General features: G+C 38.5%; 2 protein-coding genes across 2 annotated transcripts in view; one reads left to right on the top strand and one right to left on the bottom strand.

Moving 5' to 3' along the window:
• The first annotated feature begins 12,027 nt into the window (after positions 1-12,027).
• Positions 12,028-14,176, top strand: rasl11b (RAS-like, family 11, member B). The gene is made up of 4 exons (XM_038300104.1): positions 12,028-12,290; positions 12,390-12,446; positions 12,541-12,617; positions 13,069-14,176. Exons 1-4 carry the CDS (start codon positions 12,176-12,178, stop codon positions 13,546-13,548), a joined length of 729 nt encoding a protein of 242 aa, XP_038156032.1. The 5' UTR covers positions 12,028-12,175; the 3' UTR covers positions 13,549-14,176.
• Positions 14,177-16,058: 1,882 nt separating this feature from the next.
• The window catches only part of scfd2 (sec1 family domain containing 2), a 160,023-nt gene continuing 151,413 nt past the window's right edge, over positions 16,059-24,668 (bottom strand). Inside the window, exons 8-9 of the mRNA XM_038300144.1 lie at positions 24,188-24,307; positions 16,059-16,397 (exon numbers count right to left, since the gene is read on the bottom strand). Of these exons, the coding sequence (XP_038156072.1) occupies positions 16,305-16,397; positions 24,188-24,307 (213 nt within the window). The 3' untranslated portion in view covers positions 16,059-16,304. The remainder of the gene's footprint in view (positions 16,398-24,187; positions 24,308-24,668) is intronic.

Consider the following 24,668-nt stretch of genomic DNA (forward strand, 5'->3'; position numbering starts at 1 on the left):
CTGCATTGAAAAATTGTGAGACTTGTTTTACAATAACAGAGTCACTTGCAATAGTATTCATACCCTAATTTGGTTTTGCACATTTTGCCATCTAACAACCACAAATATTTCAAATGTGTGCATTTTAATAAATCTTTATGCCACAGATGAAGGGTACAAAAGTCATTTTTTAATCTTAGGCCATATTGGGACCCTCGAGTCTTTAAACATGCAGTTTGCAGCAATAAGAAAGAAAACTTAGACCTTAGAACTTTATGATTTTGTTAAATTAAGCACACTTTATAACATTACTCTGAATAAGTAAATGCCAGAAAACAAATATTACATATTTGCTAAATACAGGAAAATGATGCAGCATTTTGAGCTGCAAAGAAGTGTGATTAGAATACTAAAATGTTCCCAAAAATCTTAAAATGAACCACTACAACTGGATGTATTTTTACTTCACCTAAACTAAGTGATGGACTCCTCTAAACAATGCCTCACATAGATTGCAGTGGCAGGCTACATTTGGCCCAAGGACTTTGAGTCTGACACATGTGCCATAGTAAATCTCAAAGTGATCTAAAATATGACTTGGAAGATAAAGAACATGCTGTTTTACAAATAAAAATCTGGGAAATTTGGCAAAGTTGTGGAGATGTTTAAAATAAGTATCCAAAGTTTTAACTCTGAACAGCCTAAACCATGAAATGAATGTCGCAGTTTACACTTTATTATTCAAGAACATTCCAGTGAATCAAGAAATCAGATTTTAACTTTTTAAGTTCACATACATCATTAATATTTTATAATTTATGATACATAGAACATTTCCATGCTTACTATTCAGCTTTCTCTATTCACTACATATGTCTGATTGTATACATAAGATTTTTCAAGGAAATAAATGTATGTATGTTTAGGTCTTATCAAATATGATATGATTTATATACATAGTGCCAGATCACAATTCCTCATCTCAATGCACTTTACAAGGACATTTAAATAAATCATCCAGTCAGAATGGTTAAAAGTTTTCTGTCATTATGTTGTTAACTCTGCAGCAATCCCTCCTACAGAGCATGCATGTAGTGACAGTAGAGAGGAAAATCTCCCTTTTAACAAGAAGAAAATGTCAGCAGGACCAGGCTCAATGCGAGTGGCCTTCTGTTAAGACTGACTGGAGTTTTAAGGAGAGAGAAGCAGACACACTAACGGAAAATAAAAGTACTAATCCAGAAACACTTTCTTTGTGATAGGAAGTAATGTTAAACAAGCTCCATAGATGTCTCTCTCCAGGAAGGAAACAGTTAGACAGATGAGTCCTGAGTTGGTTTTCTGGTCAGAAATAAGGTCTACCTCCAGGAAGGTCTCACAGGTGAAAAATGCGAACAAATTAAATCCATTCCAACAAAAAATCCTGCCATAATAACATTATAGTGTTTAGTGCTTATTCAGAGTCCATGGGGATGAACACACTTGGCAAGATTTTCTAGAAGGGGACTTTTGTAGCTCCAACTAAAATGGATCCCAGGTCTATTTAGTCAGATGGCGCAGCAGTTCAGGGGCAACTTCATGGGTCTGACAGGAAGAGAGACAAATTAAAACATATCTGCCTTGAGTTAAATAACACTAAAAAAGTCTATAAATTGCAAGACTAAACAGTCAGGTTTGGATTTGCACAGCAAACATATAGGACTTGCATTTGGGGCAGACTTGTGCATAAAACATTTTTAAAAACTGCATACTTTACCCATAATAGGAGCTCAGGCGAACAGAGAATGGATTAAGTAGTGATCCTCTCTGAGACTAGAAAAGAAAACAAGGTAGAGTAGAGGAAAGCTTGGCTCATCACTCTCCCTGAAATAAAATAAAAAAAACTTGAACAAAATTCAGGAGGACAGAAACTGGATATAGTACAGCAGTTATCCTCTTTAAACCTCGCCAAACAAGAAAAAAACAAGGAGGGGAGGATGGTGTAGGTAATTAGAGCTTATCACTCTGCCCTCTTCATGAAAATAATGATAATAATAAAAAAAATCAATAAAGCTGACAGATCTCTCTCTGGTCATAACCTCTTACAGCTTCACCAAGAACTAGCTTATTGCAACGCATCAAATTGTGGACTAGGAAGAATAACAACTCTTTAACGCCCTGTCCCATATGCATATAGACCATACAGCCTTTATTATCTCTGTTCTGATTTAAAGAGATGTGGCACAGACTCAAGAAGCGGCCATTTGCTTCGTAGCTGTACTGTTTTTTGTTGTTGTTGTTGTTTGTTTTTGCACTTTGCATAATCTGTCTCAGTGAAATGTGGCAGATTGTTTCAATTTGTAGGGCAAAGACACACGTATGAAAAAAAAACTGCACAGATTGGGATCTGCTCACAGTGTGCATAATTGGAGCCTCTCTAGGCACCCTGAGGTCAGTGTCAGATAGAAAAAAACTGGATTGAAATTTATAAAATCAGACACAACCGGTGTAACCTGGGCTGAACAGAGCATGAGATGAAGCTACTAGGATGAGGAAAAGCACTGAGAACAACACAAGTTATAAATATTGCAAAATGTGAAGGTAGAAGTAGAATGAAAAGTGGTCCCTATGTCCTCCAGCAACCTAAGCATTAAGCAGCAGGCTGATAGAGATAGCTCAGGATAACATGAGCCAATCTATTAGGTTTATCTGAGCGACAATTAAGCCTAAATGTCTTAAAGGTAGAAAGGGTGAAGAGTCTTTCACAGGAGAGGAGCCTGATATCTATAAGATCTGCCTCCCACTTTTACTTTTAGAAACACTCGGGGCGACCAGTGAACCTCCAAATTGAAAGCAAAGTGCTCTGTTAGGAAAATAAGGAACAATCAGATCTCTCATATCAGATGGAGCCAGGTTATGTTGGGTTTTACACTAAATTTAGATTCTATTTTGGATGTGGTTATAGAGATTAATCCACCATCTAAATATGCATCCATAAAGATTCAGAGAAGCAGCTTAAAAGTCCGCTGTGTCTTCGGAGGAACGTCCAAAATCCAAATGTCAAAAATGTAGAAAAAAAGGTGTTTCAGTCAAAGAAAGACTAAAATGTTACTTTCTGAGTTACATACCCACAAAAGCTCTGTTTGTGAGGCATTACTAAAATTGATGATGCACCTACAATTTGTGGCCAGAACTAACACAGAACAATGCTGGAAGAAAATCTGTTTTAAAAGACTTATTTGTGGACCAGTATTTCACCTCCCAGTAGGCCAACTGTACTGCTAGAGCTACAACAGAGTGGTTTAGATTAAAGCATATTTGGACTGTTTACTCATCATATACAGCTTAAAAACAAAGTCTGCAACGGAATGAAATTTTGAAGATGAGAAGAACCATATTTATATGATGGAAAGGCCCCTTTACAGTCCAGACATAAAGGCAGCTGAAATTTTGAGGCAAAACTAAATAATGTTCATGTGCCACCAGATGCTGTTCAGCTTTCCTAACTAACTTCTAAACTGATTTGACAACTAAAAATTGTCAAATCAGGAGGCTTACATCAATACATGTAAGACCAGAACATAAACCTCTGCTGGTACTGGTAACAGGAGAACCAGAATATGAATTGGAGTTTAGCATCAAACAGATCTACAGCTAAACTTAGTGCTGAATCAGCCGTTTAAGGATAGTGTCTGTCTCAATTTAAGTACCACAGCGGCCGTTCTCTGGACCTGGATTTGCCTCCAGCATGAGACACACCATCGTACCTCAGACCAGGTCGTAAATTGCACAAGACGCACAGACATGACCCCCAGGGACAGTGTGAATTACCCACAGAGGCCCCAAATTGAGCCATAAATCTAACTTAATGGATGCTGTGCCCCAACACAATCTGTTCAGCGTCCCTTCCTACCTAACTAGGACCTCTGTCATACCTTTGATAATGCTTTCTCTGCAGCCCAGCTCCCGACATAGACATAGTCTTATCATGAGCACTTGCTCTCTGCCTGCTCCTTTCTCCTGGACAAAGCCACTGAATCCAAGGAGAACAGACATCTAACGCGATACTTACTTCACCAGAGTATGACGTTCCTCATAATAATTATCTTAAACTGAATTTTTATTTCATACTAGCCTGGCATCAGTAGGCCTACCAAGAGAGCAACATAATGTTTGAAGCACAGTCAGATTATCGAGTCCTGTTCACGGCATCATCCCCAATAAGAAATAGTGTGACGCAACTGAAAAAACAAATATCAGAGAGGCTGTAAATATAGCATCCAAAATGTGAAACATGGTTACAGCTTTATATTATACTTATGAATATATATACTATATATTATTTTGTATCTCTTTTTTGTGTATCTCTGATTCTGTCTCCTTGATTCCCAGTCGGCCTCGGCAGATGGCCACTGACACCGAGTCTGGTTCTGCTGGAGGTTTCTTCCTGTTAAGAGTAGGGGTGGGTATTTTCGCCAAAGTCCTGAATCGATTTGATTTAGATTTATACATTTCTAAATCGATTAATTTCGATTTGATCTGTTTTTACAATAATTAAAGTGGTTCAACTGTGTTTCAAAATGCTCGTGTATTAAATTTTTTCCTGTCATATTAAACACCAAGTGCAAACTTGTAAATCAAACAGTTTAAACTTGAGATGTGAACAAAACTGTCTCAAAAGTGCAAACTTATTTGTGAAAAAGGGAAGCCTCACTCGAGCGAGCAGATGTGAAATAGTGAGGAAACAGCAGACATGCATTAGCTCCATTATCTTCACTGAACAAACCATATTTGCCGCCTTGTCTGTAACTACAGGGTGTTTTCTGGTCAGCCCACATTTGTTGATGTCTTCAGTCAACCTATTGGCTATATTTGTTTCTCTGTTTCTGTCTCCTTGAACCCCAGTCGGCCTCGGCAGATGGCCGCTCACACTGAGCCTGGTTCTGCTGGAGGTTTCTTCCTGTTAAAAGGGAGTTTTTCCTCTCCACTGTCGCTACAAGCATGCTTAGTGTGGGGGATTGTATTTGAGTCAATGAGTCAATGCAATCAACTGGTTTTCCTTAGATAGAAAACTTTGTATCAATTTGACTGTATGATCTGGTTGAACTGTAAAGTGCCTTGAGATGACATGTGTTGTGAATTTGGCGCTATATAAATAAACTGAATTGAATTGAATTGAATTTGCAGCTGTCTGGCTTGAAGTAATCTTGAGTGCATCTTTCCTGCTCATTCAATGTGAATGTGACTATAAAACTAATCGATCTCATTTCCTAGACATCGATTTTGCAAAAATGTAAAGGAATTGATTTTTTTACCCAGCCCTAGTTAATAGGGAGTTTTTCCTCTCCACTGTCGCTACAAGCATGCTGGGAGTGAGGGACTGCTTTCGAGTCAATGAGTCGATCCAATCAGCTGGTTTTCCTTAGATAGACTAGATAGATTTGACTGAATGATCTAGTTAAAAGTGCCTTGAGATGACGTGTTGTGATTTGGTGCTATAAAAAAAACTATTAAAATTGAATTGAAATTATTGCATGGATAACATAGGAGAACGTTTAAGGGGTGTGACTTCTTTTTATCTTGAATATTGGAACAAGGTCTGATAACCTCAGTGGAAGGTCTGGAAAAGATGCTGCATCAACAAATTTGAATCTCTTTTTCCTCATCCTGTTCCAAATGCATAAGCTGAAAATACAGCTGCAGCATGATTGTGTTTATGTTGAAAAAACCTTTCAAAATATGCAGTCATGGAGAGTACGTTTGATCTCTTAGTACGTAGAATGTCTTGCGTATGTCAAGAAAATAGAAAGGCAAAGGCTTCAATCAGCAGCAGCAGGATAATCCCAGAGTTTAAGGTCTTACTTTAAATACATATGGCTACAGTCAAATGAACGGTAGACCAAAACACTCTTAGTCAGTGTGATTACTGCAAAAACCTGATGCTTTTTCTATCTCTCTTGTCTCAATGTACCCACACACACAACTAAACATATCAGCACAGTTTTGGGTACCAATGTGTTTGCACCAGTCCACAGAAATAAGAAGAAGCCAACTATCAAGCATTAGGTCAGCAACTAGCAATGGAATGTAAACACCTTTAATGTTGCATAATGGTTGAATATTTCAAATCGACTCGTCCAAGAGGTATAAATACCCAACTTAAGCCATACAGCTTGGAGGAGGAATTCCTTGTGAGGGAGGAGAGTGTAGAGGGGGGCCATTGTCATTCAAAGCCTTCACCGTAGCTCACATAAGCAACTAAAACCACTACACTCATCCCCCTACTGCTGTGACTATTCACAGGTATGCAAATGCTTGGGCATGTTGGAAGGTTTACATTTCAATTAGAAAAAACAACCTCTCTTCTTTTGTGTGGGTCAGTGCTGCTTGTGCCGGCAGGCAAATCTAATTTCCATTGGTCGGTGGAAATGCAAATGTTTCGTACATGTAAACATGTATGATGGGTTCCATGAGAAAATACAGGAACAGACGTGTTTTTCTTGCTTTTTTGCCGCAAATTTAAAAAGGAAAACAGGACTGAACTCAAACCAAATGTTTTTTTGTTTTTTTTAATTGTACTGCTTTCAGGTAATAAAAAAAAATGAACAGCAAGACTCTTTAACAATCACCTTTGCTTAAAATGATTAAAGGCAATGGAGATGATAAGAATCTATCATCATGCTGATGAACACATGACTGCAGTTCATGTTTTCTACCCCAGGGAAGTCTTTAAACTGCCTACGTTGCTGATATCCCAAATGACCCTCTGTTGCAGGTTAAGGCCCAGGGGCAAGAACTGACTGTGGGTCTTCTTCAGAGCTAGTCTGCAAAAGGTGACGTCAGACCGAAAGCCAGTCCTGACTCAGGAGGCAAAAAAGGACATACCACCTTTCCTGCCTCCTCCATATTTGGCTGAGTCATGCCCCAACATGTCCACTTCAATTTTAAACCAAACAAATTAAATAAAGACCTTCCGGACTCAACTTTCTAATGCTGCAAAATATGAGGTGAAAAGCTTTTTTTTGTTCAAGAGTGTTATGTTAATAGTTTAAAAAGGATGTAAGATTGCTCCGAAAAATAAATCCATGGATGGATGGTTGAGGCTGTACCTCTCCACCAGCCTGAGGGCAGAGTCATGTGGCAGTGGGAGTTAATGGGAGTCCCTGCGCTCTTTGTCAGACATTAAAGACTCATGTCAACAAATTGGTCGTTTTAGTCACCATGCGCAGCAGCAACTCCTGTCACCTCCTATGTGTGAGTAACTCTGCTGCCCTCCATTAACAAACCTTCCCTTTATGGCTTGCCATCATTAGCCTTCTCGCCTTGCTGCAAGAGGAGGGAACGGTCGTAATGCCTTTAATATTCCTGTGTTAAAAATATGCTGAAAATGTGACACCCTCGTCTACATCAGTCATTTAACAACAGAGGCCCGTGCCTGCCCTGATCTGTGGGTGAAACAGGGGAATCCAATGTGTCATCAAATGCAAGAATGTGTTTATTCACCATTAGCAAGAAAAGAGGCCTCACCTCCCAGAACCGCTGGGTGGAGCTGACTGTGTCGTCTGTGATGTGGTCAGAGGGATATCTGTGTGGGTGCAACACCCTGCAGCGCTGGCTTCTCCTCAATCCTGGGCACTAATTTCATTTTTCAGCACCGCCGCCTGTCATCAGCACTCTTATCAGAAATACATACCAGACTGTAATCATATGAGAGCTGGATGCCAAAATACCTCTGAGGAAAAAATGAAAAACTGGAGGTAGGGTTGGAGGAGGGGGAGGCTGTTTGAGTTTGTGGCAGAGGAGGTAAAAGAAATTCAGACTAAACAACAACATCCCTAATAAAGCAACTTTCTAAAACACATGAATTTTTAATTACTGAACAATATGCTTAAAAAAAGACTGGATTGCTTCTCAATTGTCTCTTAAACAGCTCCAATCACCTTTATAATGCCATGCAGCATAGCTGTTTGCATGAACTCTTTTAAGATATGGCTGGATGTGGGCGCCTGTTTGTGTTGCGTGCAGTGTACTTGGGCAATATCAGCAGCCGTTAACCCCCTGTGAGGACAAATCAGGGGACATGCCTGAACAGGTCACCTGCTGACGCAGAGGTGCACCAAAAAACTGAATTCAAAACACAGGATTGGGAGGAAACCAACAAAACTTGTGCCTATGGTCGTCAGGCGAACTTTAAGCATGCATACTGGAGGAGAGTGATATGTGCAGTGAGATATTTATGCTTCATGAATCTTAGTTTGACCAGAGGAAGCAAAAGCACTCTGCAGAGCCGATGTTCATACCAAAGGAAGAGGACTTAAAGGAGAATTCCGGTTTTTAACACTTTTAGCCCATTTTCTGTAGTGTCCAGGATGAAATCGAATGATCGACACCAAAATTTTGACAATTGGTCCTGTCTCTGCTTTTTGGCTCATTTAGAATCCACCCCTGGCTGCTTCAGAATGGCTTCCATAGAGCATGTCCGATAATGTCCTTAAAACAACCTTAAACGTTCTTTTTTAAAAATATGCTACTCACCGGGTCGTCAGCGCTGTTCAATGACGTTCCAAAAAAAAGTTTCGTAAAGAAAAAACGTTCCTGTAGTGTTTTATTTAGCATTTTGTAAATCCCATTGAGTTCTGTTGAAATAGTCAATATTCCCCTGCCACCGGAAACGGAAATGGGGCCTGTTTATACAGTTGTAGTCTTTTCGCTTCACTCTGTGTACTCCGACGTCGAGGTGCTAACGTCTCTGTTAAACACTTTAAAAAACTCTGAAAATGGAATACGAAAGGTGGATTCTTGATTCTCGACATCGGAGTACACAGAGTGAAGCGAAAAGACTACAACTGTGTAAACAGGCCCCATTTCCGTTTCCGGTGGCAGGGGAATATTGACTATTCCTACAGAACTCAATGGGATTTACAAAATGCTAAATAAAACACTACAGGAACGTTTTTTCTTCACGAAACTTTTTTTGGAACGTCATTGAACAGCGCTGACGACCCGGTGAGTAGCATATTTAAAAAAAAGAACGTTTAAGGTTGTTTTAAGGACATTATCGGACATGCTCTATGGAAGCCATTCTGAAGCAGCCAGGGGTGGATTCTAAATGAGCCAAAAAGCAGAGACAGGACCAATTGTCAAAATTTTGGTTTCGATCATTCGATTTCATCCTGGACACTACAGAAAATGGGCTAAAAGTGTTAAAAACCGGAATTCTCCTTTAAAGTGTGTGAGGTTTAAAAGAAAGTTCCTCAGATTTAGGTTTCAACTTCTGTCACTGAACAGACTGCCCTTTGAGAAGCTGGTCTCATTTTGAAAATCACAGAGTTAATGTAATAAACTAGCTTCTCAAATGCCATAGCTGTCCAACTGTAGCACATGAAACATTGGTGGTAATCCAAAATGACCTATTCATAAACAGGAAAAAATTTACAGCTTTCATCATAAATGTCTAATCCTTTGCAAAAAGGCAAAATTTAGGAGAATATTCTTTTTTTTCTGTGGCCCTTATCTACCTGTTTCATAACATGCATTTCATTTCTAAAACTTCTTTAATCTAAATCTGAAATGAAAACTTGCAACTGGGAATGACATTAAATAGTTTAACACGTTTGAAATCAGCTGCTATGCTTATCGTCCCTGAAGGCCAGTAGCATTGTGTTTCTCCATGTGTTTCCATTTAAAGCGCTGCAGCAACATGTTTACAGAAGAGATTAAAGTAGTCTGTATGCAAAACATTTAATTAGATTTGTAGATTAATCAATTATTAAAGTTCAGGTTTTGTAATCAGCAGTCATATTGTATTCTGAACTTAAGGTTAGTGAGAAACCTCCTCCATCCCACTGGGATTTCCAACACGTAGGGACGGTTAAAATAACCCACTTAATATTTGATGACTACACTTTCTGATTAAATTCAGTTAAAAGATCCTCTTCAAGAAGTCTTGCAGTCCAAAAGTAGAAATTCTTTTCTCATTACTTCGTGACTTACAGTAAATATTCTGGTTATTGCTCCTTTTAGTGTGTTTGTAAAGACTGACTTGGAAAACCTGATGTTTACAGGATTGGAATTTCCAAAGAAAAAAACTGGATCAGAAGAAGCGTCCAGCTTCTGACCCACAAAATAAAGCAGAGGAAACTCGTGACTTCAGGTATTTGGCACAACTAGGTCAGTTAGAAAGCAGGATGAGGGTTTTCAAAGGAACAGAGATTTTTTTTCTTTGTCTTCTAACAGAATTAGGGCATAGAAAAATCAAATAAAATTTGATCAATTTTTATCTGTGTTTTAGTTGATTTTTTACTGAGGATCTCAAAACTCCACAATTTAGAATATGAAACTATAAGTTTCCGAATTATGGAAGATATTTAAAGGCAAATTGACTTTGTCATATAATCATTTCCTTGTTCTCTATCCTCTAAAAGCCCATTTACACAAAATCCATATTAATCAACCTTGATTCTCAAATAAATAATACAAATATTCTCTAGACTAAACATTAACCAAATTTTAAAGCAACTGCTTATTTTTTCATATTTTTCCAGTTACTGGTTCCAAACATTTCTTATTTTGTATTCTGTCTACAAAGTCACACAGCCAGAAACATATTCCTGTGAAGGATACACATGTTAGAAAATAACTGTCTTGTGCTATTCCTCTGTTCCTATAATCACATAAAACATAACTTTTTACTCCATCCGGACTGTGAAGCACGCATCCAAATTCAAAGTGGATTATTGCTGCACTTGTGGCCTTGTATTCACTGTAGTCAGACAGGAAATACAGAGAGAGATAGAAGGGGGAAGGCATGCAGAAAAGGTCCCGAGGTTGGGATTTGGACAAGTCAAGGACCAGCAGCTTCTGTATTCTGTACCTCTGTGCAACGCACCGCCCTGATCTGGACAAACCTTATTTGAGGTGAACATGAAAAACTACATTGCCCAATTAAAATGTTCAAGAAAAGGAGCTGGATCACCTGAGCTTTAGCTTCAACAGCTTCTGGAAAGGGTTAACAGCGCTGCTGTTAGCAGATTGAGCATGAAATCAGCCTTTAAAAACACGAGTTACGTAATGCATCCTTTTTATATTCAGTCACAACTGATTTCACATACGCAACCCGCAACAAAAATTAAGTAATAACAATTGCATTGTTTAAAAATATGTACATTTATCATATTTCTACCTCTGTTCTATGAGTGTTTGCCTAGTGGTTTAAAGCAGGGCGCTTGTGCTGGTTTGATCCTCATAGACACCACTCTGATAAGAAAGTTCAATTATTGAACTTTATTGATCTCACATAGGAGAAATTTACCTCTGCATTTAACCCATCCCCTTGGGGAGCAGTGTGGGGTTAAGGGTCTTTGCTCAGATACCCAGTGGCAGTCTGTGGGAGTGGGGTTGGAACTCAGGATTCCAAGCTCTATGCCCTAACTAGGCTGCCACTATTATTTATTATTTCTCCATAACAGTAAAGAACAGCCTTTTTGGAACCAGGCTCTTTGTCTTCATGTCATCCTCCTGTTATTTTAGAAATAATGGTGGAATTATTATTAAATAATCCGCTTTAAAGATGAAAAGTTCACATTTTCATCTTTTCAAGAGTATTTGGTTTATTTTATTGAATAATGCTGATCGAGAAGAGGAGAACCAAATTCACAGGCATCCTGCAGGGATAAACTGCATATTTCCGTTCTTAGATAAAAAATCAGCAAGTTTTACAAAATCCAAGATTTGTAATTATGAAGGAAATTCTGATAGCTGCCTTTATGATACTTAACCTAAATCCTTTATTGATATGTGAAACATGTTTTTCCTCACAGGCAGAATGCTTCCATGAGAGTCACATGAGAAAATATCACCTCTCCCTCCAGATTCTAATCCGGAGCTTTTCCCCCAAAGAAAGCCTGTTTTGTCGGATCCCACCTGTTGCAGCAGCAGCAGCAGCTCCACTTCTGAAAACGAGTCGCTGTTTATCCACGTGTGGGCGGAGAAAACACGAGCCGCTGGAGATACTGAGCGACCAATCAGAAGCGAGCAGCGGCGGAAGGCTATAAAAGCAGCGCGCGGCTCCTCAGCTTCAGTCGCTCTCTGCTCTGCAGCTGGAAACATCCTCACTGCTGATCCTGGAATAACTTTAACTTTACTGAACGAGTTCAAAGCGTTTTATTCTATATTTCTTTCGCGGGTTTAGTGGAAACTGAATCAGTGGGAGGGAAAAATGAGGCTCATTCAGAACATGTCGACCATTGCGGAGTGCAGCGCGCCCGAGTGCTGCGTCCCGAACCGGGTGATTAAAATAGCGGTTATTGGAGGCAGCGGAGTGGGAAAAACAGGTGAGCCTCTTACCAAACACAGATATATTGCTATATTTTAGGTTTATATGGATTTATGATTTTAGGTTTAACATTGCTGTCCTTTTTTGTTAATTTTAGCGCTGGTGGTGAGATTCTTAACGAGGCGTTTTATTGGAGACTATGAGCGAAATGCCGGTAAGTTTAAAAATACTTTTCCATTAAATGAATTTGCTTTAATTCTGTTTGTTTTGATGAAATCAGCTGATTTTGGTCTCTTTTCGGTGTCCAGGTAACCTTTACTCCAGAGAGGTCCAGGTGGATGGAGATCAGGTGACCATCCAGGTCCAGGACACTCCTGGTGCAGAGGTGGGGCTCCTTCCTTCCTTCCTCTCAAATCTTATTTTGGTTGATTTAATCAGTGGTGGCTCCAGATGTAGCATTTATGATCAAACTTATTTCAAATCTCATACATAAATTGACTTTCTGGCTGTTAGTTTCTTTTGGGAAACATTTCTGAAACATAGATGGTTCCCCCCCAAAGCAAGCCCCTCATTTTGGGCTGAGTAATCTACCATTTAGGGTAATGGCTGGCTGGGGCCACTGTAAATGATACCCTGATCCAAATCCAGACTTTTTTTTCCCCCCCTGTCACCCACACCCCCTCCACAGCAGTAATACTATAGCTCCTGTCTGCTCAATGAGCATTCCAGTCATTACAAGAGTTTACTTTTCATTAAGTCTTTAAACTTTAGATCTGAATGAAGTTGCCCCACAGAGGAATGTTTGATTTTAATAATTTCGTCTTTTCCCCTTTTAGATGACTGATAATGGTATCAGTATCCCCGATCATGTGACGTGCTCCATCCAGTGGGCCGACGCCGTGGTCCTGGTGTATTCTGTGACCGACCGCCGCAGCTTTGAGCTGATCGATCAGCTGCACCAGCTGGTGGTCCGTACGGGCGGGACCGGCGTGCCCCCATTGATCCTGCTCGCCAACAAGGCAGACCTGCTTCACCTGAGGCGTGTAGACTCCCAGCAGGGCCCTTTGCTGGCGGGAACTCTGGGATGCTCTTTCTTCGAGGTCTCCGCCAGCGAAGATTATAACCAGGTGCATGGAGCTTTCCACAGACTGTGCTGCCAGCTCGCCAAGCAGCCGCCGCCTCCAACCGCCAGCGCCGCCCCAGAGAAGAGGCGCTCGCCCCTCATTCCCCGGCCAAAGTCTCCCAACATGCAAGATCTCAAGAGGCGTTTCAAACAGGCGTTGTCTGCTAAAGTCAGAACTGTGACCTCTGTGTGAAGAGGACTGGAAGCCGAGGGAAAAGACGAGGAGAGGATCTCTCCTTCATTAGTTCTGAACCAGTCTGGGTGACGGAAACAGACCGCTCAGTGGCAGCATCCACAGGGCAGCCTTTGTCCACCTCTTGGTGGAGAGCGGTCTCATGTCAGATGAGGTGTGAAACGAAGCAGGGAAAGAGGTTTATCTGCTCAGGAGGAGACCTGTGAGGACACGGGGAAGCCGATGGAGGCTAGCTGAGCCCACAGACTCTGCTTATCGGTTGATCTAAAGTGTAAATTCTGCTCTCCTGGCAACAGCTGAAGGACGGCTTATTTTTAGCTGGCCCATTGTGGTGGTTTCTATTCACAGCCACTACATGGCCCTGTTAGCGGTTCCCATTCAGCAAATACTCTGGAGCTGAGCTCAGTAATGCCAACATCTGCAGTGTGTATAAATACGTGTATAGTTTTGTTTTGAACCTTAAGGATCATCACTGTACATGGCAGTGAGGTTTGGGTTGTAGCAGACGGGGGGTGTAGCATGCTTCGACAATGATCACTGACGCACTTTATGAAAACAAGTCCAAAGGACCTGTTATTTATTTGTTACAAGTTCACTTTGTAATAAAAATAAAATGATTTAAATATTACAGCTGTGTCCATATTTCATTTGTAAAAGAATCTTCAGCAGGTAAAAGAACAAATATTGCTTATTTAATCAGATTCTGACTCCTGATGACGCATCGAAGAAAAGCTCGTCTGACCTTTGAATAGAGCTCCTCTGAAAGGCCTTGATAACTCGCAGCTATGAGTCGCATTAAGACAATGGAGCGACTGATACCCTGTTGATAAGTCAAGTCTGCTGCTAAACTTAAAGCCCACTTAAGCACACAAGACAAAAATGGGGCTAATGCACAGATGAAGGGTTTTTGCCCCTTAAAGCTAATGTTATGCAGATTTCTTTTTAGGGGAAGAACTAATGTAAATGGAGGAATCCAGAATTGTGTTTTTGTTAACAGAATGAGATCTTTAAAGTTTTACAGCTTCTTTAAAGGAAGTTCTATTTATATTATGGTTGATCCCATAGACTGAATGTTAAAGGTAATCAAACAATATATATCTTAAACCAACTTTTAATCACAAGCCAATGGACTTTTAAAGACACTGTAATGTGTTGGTGCATTTGTATACCGTATATTAAATTACCAATCAGACCCAAACTTGACCTTTAAATCTTTTTTTTTTTTTGTTACAATAACCCAGAAATATACCTCTAAACCTAGAAAATGTCCTGAAACATTTAAGACCCTTTTATTTAACCTGAAGGGCTCTTGAAATTCAGTCATCTCATGTGTAGCCTGTTATTTTTTTCACTAATTATCTGCAGTGCAATAACCCAAATCAACTACTGTGTATTTCTTAGCTCTCTACTGTGCAGATATTTAATATCTAAGGGAAACCTATTCTAGGACATAACTTTTTACTATATACACTCTTTTATATTGTATTTTTATCTTTAATGGCTTCCTGCTTTAACTCTTTTTACCCTATATAAGCTACTGGAACCAGAATGTCACTGAAGGACTAATCCCAAGGGATAAATAAATTTGAATCCAAGCCTTAAGTTTTTGGTTTAAACTTAAAGTCTAAGTTTGAACTACAAAGGGACAAAGTCATACAGCTACTATGAAACAAGCGGTAACTTATTCTGTTCAATTCATTAAAATGTAAAGAGTTGTGATACAAAAAGAGCTACTAAATAATGGCACAGCAATGAAGAACATTCACATAAAAGCTCCTGGAAAAGTTTTTAATAATCGTGCGTTTCTCTTTTCTTTTACAGAAAAAAAGAAGCACAACTATCTTGATTGTTGCTGGGGAAATCATTGACTTTCCTTATGTTGCCCCACCCCCCTCCTGTTATGATATAACAATATAAAACAAAACAAAAACAGCTAAACTTGATGAAGGTTCTTTAAAACATAAAGTGCTTGACAAAAACAGATGCAATCTTGGATAAATTAATTTATCACCAATTTTAAAGAAAATGCAGGAATGGGGGGCGGTTTGCAAAGCCTATGCGACAGCTATACCTGCATGCACCCAGATCTGCATTAAAGGGATTTATGGGATTTAATATGACTAAATCCTGAAGAAAAAAAATCCTAATTGATAAATCTAAAAAGCTTTTTTACAGAATCTGCTGAAATGCATCCGTGGAAATGAAAAAAAGCCCCCTGTTGTTTTGCAGGCTTGGAGGTGGGTGAAATCATGGAGCTTTAGCTCATGCATCTCAGCAATGTGGGAGAGAATGAAACCAATGAAGGAGGGAATCATCCGTGTAGGTGTGAGCGAAGAAATGGTCCAAACGTTTTGCTAAACATGAAGCTTTTGTCGTGATGTAAAGAGGTTATGATGCAGATATACAGACAGTATTCTCTCACCTCCCCTTTCACACATTCACTCAGTCACTATTATAGTAAACTACATACTATATTAACAGTGCATGCAAATAAAAGGCAACACAGCAGGTTTGCTGTCTGGTAAATTACTTTATTGTTACAGATTTGATAAATTCATACATTTAGGTCATAAAACATCTGTTGTATAAGAACAAGGATTTTGTTCGCTGACATACAGGGCAGGAATGCTTTCTTTTTCTTTTTTTAAAATCTCGATCATTTCTGTAAAATGACGACGATTTGCGCTCCAAACCTGATTGTCCAAACGTGCGCCGCTCTGAACGCACAAGGCTGCGTTTGTTCCTCATGGCAACCCTCAGAAACTGATATCTGGGTGAAGTCTCTGGGTGCTGAACAACAGCTCAGGAATATCCGTCGGTCTTAGTAAGCGGGTGGAGAGAACCAGCACCTGGAGCAGAGCAAACACCATCGTTAAGGTTGAAATAAGCCAATGTGTGTAACAGTAACAGAGACAATCCGCAGGAATGAAAACCCTCTAAATTAATCTCTCTTTGCAGGTGATGAAGCAGACTGACTACGTTTTGTCAATACCCCTCTTTTCTCTTCCTTTCACCTTTTTCTTTTTTTTTTTTGCAGTGTTGACATAACATGAATTATTCCCTACATAAATCATAATAAAGCAATAAAACTATGGTGAAAGCGATAATGCTTCGCTTGTGAGGGTAAAAATTGGGCTCATTCTGGCATTAAGACAACAATTCTATTGCCACATCGCAAGACAGTACACAGAAAATGAAGAATATTCTATTACTATTCTATTACAAACATCACCTTTCATAGAGCAACCCTAACGAATGGAGCCCCCCATCGTCCCTCTGTGAGGTCTAGAAGTACAAGATCTATGTCCAGCCATTCAGCAAAGATGCTGCTACTTGGCTGTACATCTTATTTTGGCATTTGACCAATTAGATGAGCCCTTGAATGATGTATTACCTACTGTAAATTAAGTAAAAAATTTGTTTTAATAAGTCAAGAAAAAGGTAAAAAGCTAATTGAAAACTTAAAAAGTAAAGTTAATAAGCCTAGTTACAATTATATTTAGGTATATAAACTCAAAAATATAAGCCGCAGTATTAAAGGTTATGTTGTAGCAAAAAAAAATGTGTTTCTTTCACTGTCAGAGGGTTTCATGAATTTCTTATAGAAGCACTTTTGTTATTTTTCCTAATATATTCGGGTAAGTTGGCGTTTCTTGTTATTAAGTTGACATTCATTTTTGCCATCAAAATATCATTATTTCTTTAAATGTTACAAAGGTAAAAGTTCTTGGATTCAATAACACTATTGGCTTAAAATTTTGATTTTTTTATAGTGCCCTATAAAGGGTTACATTAAATGAACATTTTTTTAAACAGTAAATTCTTAACAGGGTTCAGACTTTACCAACCATTTCTTCTATTTTTTCTTTTCACCTTAGGCCTAAAGCTAATTTCTTAGAAGGTAACAGAAGTTTATCCGTTTCCTGGATCAGCTGTCAAGTTTTCGTCTGGGTCAAAAACATGAAATAATGTTGTTCATTTTTTAAAAATGGAAATGTTAAGCCCAATCGGATGTTTATTCTGACACGGCAGCCGTGACTTTTCAATGCATTGAAGGATGTGTGAGAAAAGCTTTGGGATTCATGGAAACCACCTGCGACTCAAGCTGGGCAGTTTAATTTCAATGTAAAGAAGCAGACCGCTCGCACTGACCTTTAACATTCACCTGTCAACACCGCAGGGGTCGAGGGGTTTACAATCAGAGCAGAGGTGTTAGGTCGAGGACGGCCAACAACATAAAAAAAAAAAAAGACTGAAACCTCGGCAACTGCTGAATAAACAAGAGGGAATTTGGGTGAAGGTTAAAGCTTTATTTTCTGTAGCTTTAATCACTTTTCCCTGATTTGTAGTTGAGGCATCAAAACTTTGCTATAAATTTGTTTATCTCTGATCAAAATCAGTAAGGTGTTTCATTGCAGCCGCTTGGGGAACATACAGCAAACAAACGATGAAGATCTTTATCCCTCTATGCACTTTGGCATTGGCTTAAATTATGCAAGAAGCATTTGGAAAACAAAGAATTAATCAAAAACCCAAACCTCAGCAGCTTTATGGGTAAAGAAGGAAAGTAACAAATGGTTATCCATACTGAAGTTTAAGTTTCATTTTTCCTCTTTTTAAATCAAAGACAATTTTTTTTTAGAATATCTTAAATGTTGTATAAAGTCGTTGATATAGAACCTTTAACTGTATTTGCTTTCAGATAAAAGGCTACAATCCTATTAGAAACGTTAAAAAATATTGCTCATTTCATTACTAATAAAATAATAATAATAAAACAAACATTTGTAGCATCAAAAACCTAAAGGTCGAGGGGAAATCCTCATCATTGATAATACACCATTTAGCAAGTGAAAAATAATAAAACTATAACAAAAAATAAGTTGCTATTTTTTTTAAAGCCATCTAGGTACCATTTCCTTCAACTGGGATAAAAAGCCAATAAATATTGAATATGTTTTAATCTTTCTGAATGTCTTTCAGTGTAGATGAAAGTAAATTCTCTGATCTAAAACTAAGGATTCAAAGTTTAAAATCTTTCTTTTTTTATTTTTATATATATATTTTTATATTGAAATCAATGACAGGATTGATTCATCCTACAAAAATAAAAGTAAACATGTGTATCATCTGCATAAATGTTTGATTTTTATTTATTTTTTAATTCCAGAATAAAAAGGAATGTTGTTTGTGAAACAAGCAGTTTTTAAAGCACCATCTAAACAATGAAAACACCTCTTTTAAAGATATGACTAACATCAAAATTAAATCTTAACCAGATCCTACCATCCGTCACAGGAGAACAACTAAGCTACAATTTCAATCTAACCATAAATGATGTGAGCTTAAAGATTGTTGTGAGCTTGTTCAGAACTATTATATTAAATATAAGATTGTATAAAAGTTGCTATATTCACATCTTCTTTTATACAAATAGATATATTTTAGATTTCAGATAATAAAGTAAAAAATCTTGGTGTTATTTTTGATCAGGACCTGTCATTTAAATCCCATATCAAAGAGGTTTCTAGAATTTCCTTCTTTCATCTGAGGAACATTGCAAAAATTAGAAATATCCTGTCCAGGGGTGATGCTGAGAAACTAGTCCATGCATTTGTTACTTCAAGGCTGGACTATTGTAATTCTTTACTATCAGGAAGTCCACAAACTGTAGTTAAAAGCCTTCAGCTGATCCAAAATGCTGCAGCCAGAGTTCTAATGAAAATGAAAAAGAGAGATCATATCTCTCCTATCCTGGCTTCTCTTCATTGGCTTCCTGTTAAATCAAGAATAGAATTTAAAATCCTCCTTCTCACATATAAAGCCTTAAATGGCCAAGCTCCATCTTATATCAGAGATCTGATTGTTCCTTATGTTCCTAACAGAGCACTTCGCTCTCAATCTGCAGGTTTACTAGTGGTTCCTAGAATTTCTAAAAGTAGAATGGGAGGCAGATCTTTTAGTTATCAGGCTCCTCTCCTGTGGAACCAACTACCAGTTTTAGTCCGTGAGGCAGACACCCTGTCTACTTTTAAGGCTAGGCTTAAAACTTTCATTTTTGATAAAGCTTATAGTTAGGGTGGCTCAGGTTATCCTGAGCTATCTCTATAGTTATGCTGCTATAGGCTTAGACTTTTGGAGGACATAGGGACCCCCATTTCATCATTCTGCTTCATTCTCTCTCTGTTCTCCTATTCTGCAGAGTCTGTTAGTTCAATCTCTAACCTTCTGCTCTCTCTGCTTTTCCTCAGAGTAGCTTTGCCTCGTCTGTTCCTGTTTGGCTGTGACGTCATCCTGGAGAGAAACATCAGCTGTGCTGCTTCTATCAACACCCTTGTTAATAGATGTTGGAGATCGGCCTGTTTTCCAGTGTGGTCCTGTTTCTCTGACCGTGACTGAGTGGATGTGTTCTCTTCGTCCTCTGGCATGGGAGCTGCCTTGGAGCTCGTCTGCCTGGCTGTGTGTTTCCTGGACGGGGCCGCCTTTTACAGCTGCTTTTTGTATCTCTGCTTCTGTCTCCTTGAACCCCAGTCGGCCTCGGCAGATGGCCGCTCACACTGAGCCTGGTTCTGCTGGAGGTTTCTTCCTGTTAGAAGGGAGTTTTTCCTCTCCACTGTCGCTACAGGCATGCTTAGTGTGGGGGATTGTATTTGAGTCAATGAGTCAATGCAATCAGCTGGTTTTCCTTGGATAGGAAACTTTGTATCAATTTGACTGTATGATCTGGTTGAACTGTAAAGTGCCTTGAGATGACATGTGTTGTGAATTTGGCGCTATATAAATAAACTGAATTGAATTGAATTGAATTGAAATTGAATTGAATTGAATTGAATTTAGAAGGCAAAGGTGTAGAAGGTGGCAGGTTAGGGAAAACAAAGCAGGTGAAGTTTTAAATCCCAGGCAAGGATTAAAATTCAAAGCTTATGACAAAAGCACAAAATCAACAAACGAGAATCCAGCAGTTGGTTCAGGAGCAGAACATTTACAAATCCTTCTGGATCTGAACAAAGGACAGATGTAGGATACACTGACAAAAAAAATCGAGTTATCCAACAGGCAGCGGGTTAAGAGACTAGAAGCTGATTTGCAGGAGAAGCTAACAGGTAACAGGGTCACAGAGAAAAAGGAAAAAAAAAAAACAGCAGTGAGAAAAAAAATCTAATGGTGATTTCTCCAGCTTAAGTTTGAAAATGGATTCTTTCCAGAATCAGGAATCAAGAATCTTTGTCATTTTATTGAGACATCTGTCTCACAATGAACACAGACAGAAATTAGAAGCACTTATGAAGAAGGAAATATAAGTATTACTATTAACTCATTATAAAGAATTTTTTTGTTTTAGCACATTTTTCAGAAGATATAAATACAACAAATGATATTAAGCAGGTAGCATTGTGTGAAATGGGCTGTTGGTCTATTTGACCATCAGCAGGGAGGGTTAATGTCTTTCTAATCTTGTCTGTGTGTCTAAGAAGGGATGTGTGTGTGTGTGTGTGTGGGTGTGTGTGTGTGTGTGTGTGTGTGTGTGTGTGTGGGTGTGTGTGTGTGTGTGAAGGTGAGATGGAGGGTGGGTCCCTGATTACAGTGAGACAATTGCCTTCACAGCTTTAGGAAATTAACTTTTATTTTTAAGTCAATAGAGGAGAGAAAACACCAGACAGGAGTTAGGGATGGTTAGGGTAGGATATGCCCAGCTTTGGAGATCTCATTGAGAACTGTTCAATTCATCGTCCAGGACTGGAGAGACGATGGAACAACTGCTAACCTGTGCAGTAACACATAACAACTACTGAGCAATCTCTAATTTCTTACTTATTTATAAGGTCTGTACATTTCTACAGTACAGGTGCAATAATCCAAGTCACCTACTGTGTAGTTTTCCATTAGTTCTCTACTGTGCAGATTTTTTATATCTAAGGGAAACATTTTCAATGACATTACAACTTTTTTTAAGCTCTTTTGTACTTTCTAAATTTTTTTTTTATATTGTCTGTTCTATTTTTATTTTTAATGTCATCCTGGTTTAACTCTGCCCTTCATACTCTGTATAAGCTACCGGAATCAGAAATTCCCTGAAGGAGTGATGCCAAGGGATAAATAAAGTTGAGTCTAAGTTTAAGTCTAACCAACTTGGACATGTTTGCCCTAATTTACAAACCAAGCAAGGGTTTTATAATAGAAAAAAAGGACGCCAGGACGTTGCAACTTCTGCTCGCTCACAAGGAATGTATGAAAAAAAAAAGGAAATTACAATAATTTTTATATATACTGTTTACTTAAACACAAACTGATTGTTGTTTGGTGATATTTCTGATAATGAATATTATGTGTTTATTTTATTCCTGGTACTTTAAGCTTTCTGTTTTTTTTTTGTTTTTGTTTCAAGATTAACTAAACAAAAACCGTTATAGACCTGATATTGTGGAGGGAGGCCTTACAAAGCATAAAGAGCTTCAACTATTTTGCTTGAAAATTAGAAGATTACCAGCCTTTAGATGGGCGACGCTGGTAGAAACATACACCAAAAAAATCGGAGGAATTAGTTTCAGCAAAAGGTGGTCCTGCAAAGTATTCACTCATACATCGGTGCATATAAATGCAGGATCTTTTTTGTGTAAAACTTTGTGCATTCTTTTTAAAATCTGATTGGCCTGAATTCTTCTCTAAAGCCCTGTATTATTTCAGACACAAATAGTGGTAATGAGAATCAGCCTGGGTCCTGACTGTGAACACGACCTAAGAAGGCAAGAAGTTCTTCTCTCAGGCCTCGCATGATAAGTAAAAACCATTCCTCTTCAGATAACGCAGTATAAGGAAAGCAGTGGCGGCTTTATAGAATCTAAAATATGAAACCTATTCTGGTTTGTTTAACTCTTCTGTTTACTACATATTTTTCCAAGCCTTAATTTGGACGTTTGATGTTTTCATTGGTAAAGCTCTTTATCTGGTGCTGTGTGCTGCTTGTTTACCTGGATGCAGAGCAACAATCAGATGAAGATAAAGTTTAAGACTGCAGTTTTACTTGGTTTATACCCTCCAATGGTGCTGTAGTTAGAATGAGGGCAGCAGTGCCGTTACACAACAGAGGAGCTCTGTTTCTGCTCAGCAGTGTTGCTTTAACTTCAGGTCAGCACCTAAAATTGGCTGTAATGGCAGAGTGAGCATGTCTGTGAGGAAGTTCTGCAGAAGCAGAACCCTCAGCCACATCTGGACAGCAGACACCAGCCACTGTGCGTTTACACGTAGACAGCGTGTTGCACATGAACCTGCTCTGGTTAGTGTGTGTGTGGCCCACTAGGTTACTGTATAATCTCATCTTTATTCAGCTCTCTTAATTACAACATGGACAGCTTTGATCGTTGTCAAGCCTTTCATTGCCTCTGGCCTAATTTTCAAAGCCATTTATTATAAAAACCCTACATTACCCCGTTTGATGTCCCTTTTTTTCCCTCCTCTCAACCAGAGAAGCTGCATGCATCTGCATGTTCTGTGTGGCGGTGTGGACTGCATATGTATAAGGCACTTAGACGGCCTTAAACAAACAGGCAGACATGTGAAAACTGCATCAATCCTTGGAAAGATCAGACAGGGCTCTAACCTTCACACCTGATCTCTGCCACCTGCGTAATTAGGTCAGGACTTACGACCCATCATGAATCAGAGTCTTTGCTTTTATTCTTCATGGCTAAAGCTAAAAGGTTAAATATCAATCTGCATCTAACTTTATGTGAATATCAGTTAATGCTTTGCAGGGTTTGGGAAACTGTAAGCAGACCAGAGGAAGAAATAAACAAATTGACAAATGTGACTGGAACACTTCAAAAAATCAGACAAAAATAAAGTTATTGCATTTTTGCCATTTCTTTAAAACAGTAAGAAATAATCTAAAACATATTATTCATAAAGTTTGTTGTATTTTCTTATTTTTAGAACCTAATACATGTTTATTTTTTATCCTAACACAAATTCCAGTCCGACAGTCTTTACACATTTATTTAAAAAAGCCAATATTTAAGAATTACTGTGAAATGTTTGTGCTAAAAAATGGGGTTAACAAAGTAAAAATACTTCATTACTTTACTGAAGTAGAAATTTTGGATATCTATACTTTACTGGAGTAATTATTTTTTAGAAAAATTTTTACTTCTATCCCTCATATTTTTTTTGCAATTATTTTTACTTTCAACTCATTAAATAAAAAAAATAGACTCCATTTGAGCTCATTTTCATTATTGCCTGTTGGTATTTAAAAAAACAAACAAAAACACATAAAAAATAATTAGTTTTATCCAGACAATTCATGTCTTTGTGGTAGGACTTGGTGCTGCACCAACTTGTTATTCTCCACATACTGAAATTAATAATTTTTCAAGATGATGAAAAGTTAAATTTGACTCTTTTACCATTAGTTAAAACACTAAAAAGATTAAGTATAAGGAAGTCAGCATCCAGAATTTAGAAAACTGTTTTCCTTAATAGGTTTAATAGTTTTAAAGTAGATCTCCTTAAAATGTTTTCCTAAATTACTTTTATTTTATACTTTAATTATTTTTAAAAATGGTACTTTTACACTTTTACTTGAGTAAAAAGCTTAAGTTGATGCTAAAAAACAGGGTTTCTACCTCTTTACCCTACTGACCTGTGTTCCTGGTTTGAGTGAGCTGACTGTATCTTTGATGAGGCGAAGCTCTGATGGTGTCACTCCACCGACCAGGAAGAAGAAGAGCAGAGGGTTGTCGCCTGGACGTGGACGGCTCACCTGGAAATCAGGGCAGGTCGTTATAGTGATTTCATTTTTTACAGCACTTTTTGTGAAACATCATCCTAAAGTTTTTATCACATTTAAATCAACCATCTGATTCTACTCATGTTTGCGTTTCTAACGGTGCAGCTGCTTGTAGTAAAACCATGAATGTAGGTGTTGTTTTCTGGATCCACACACTGGTGTCAGGATGGCTGACACGTGAAAATGGAAGCAGGTTGCTCACACCTGCTTTTCCTCGGATACAAATGTCCCACCATCCTGTGTGAGAGGGGCCTCCGACAGACCTTTTTACGACATGCCATTTGGCAGCAGCGAAGTGGGAGGCTTATTGGTCGCTGGGTCATGAAGGCGTAGT

This window comes from Cyprinodon tularosa, unplaced genomic scaffold, assembly GCF_016077235.1.
Source record: "Cyprinodon tularosa strain WSP-4 unplaced genomic scaffold, ASM1607723v1 ctg440, whole genome shotgun sequence".
NCBI lineage: Eukaryota > Metazoa > Chordata > Actinopteri > Cyprinodontiformes > Cyprinodontidae > Cyprinodon > Cyprinodon tularosa.

What these genes read in the sequence shown, in the direction of transcription:
- rasl11b (XM_038300104.1), top strand. Translation starts at nt 12,176, where the DNA reads ATGAGGCTCATTCAGAACATGTCGACCATTGCGGAGTGCAGCGCGCCC. An exon ending in AGACTATGAGCGAAATGCCG is followed by an intron (nt 12,447 to 12,540) that starts GTAAGTTTAAAA and finishes TTCGGTGTCCAG; the next exon opens with GTAACCTTTACTCCAGAGAG. An exon ending in AGGACACTCCTGGTGCAGAG is followed by an intron (nt 12,618 to 13,068) that starts GTGGGGCTCCTT and finishes TTCCCCTTTTAG; the next exon opens with ATGACTGATAATGGTATCAG.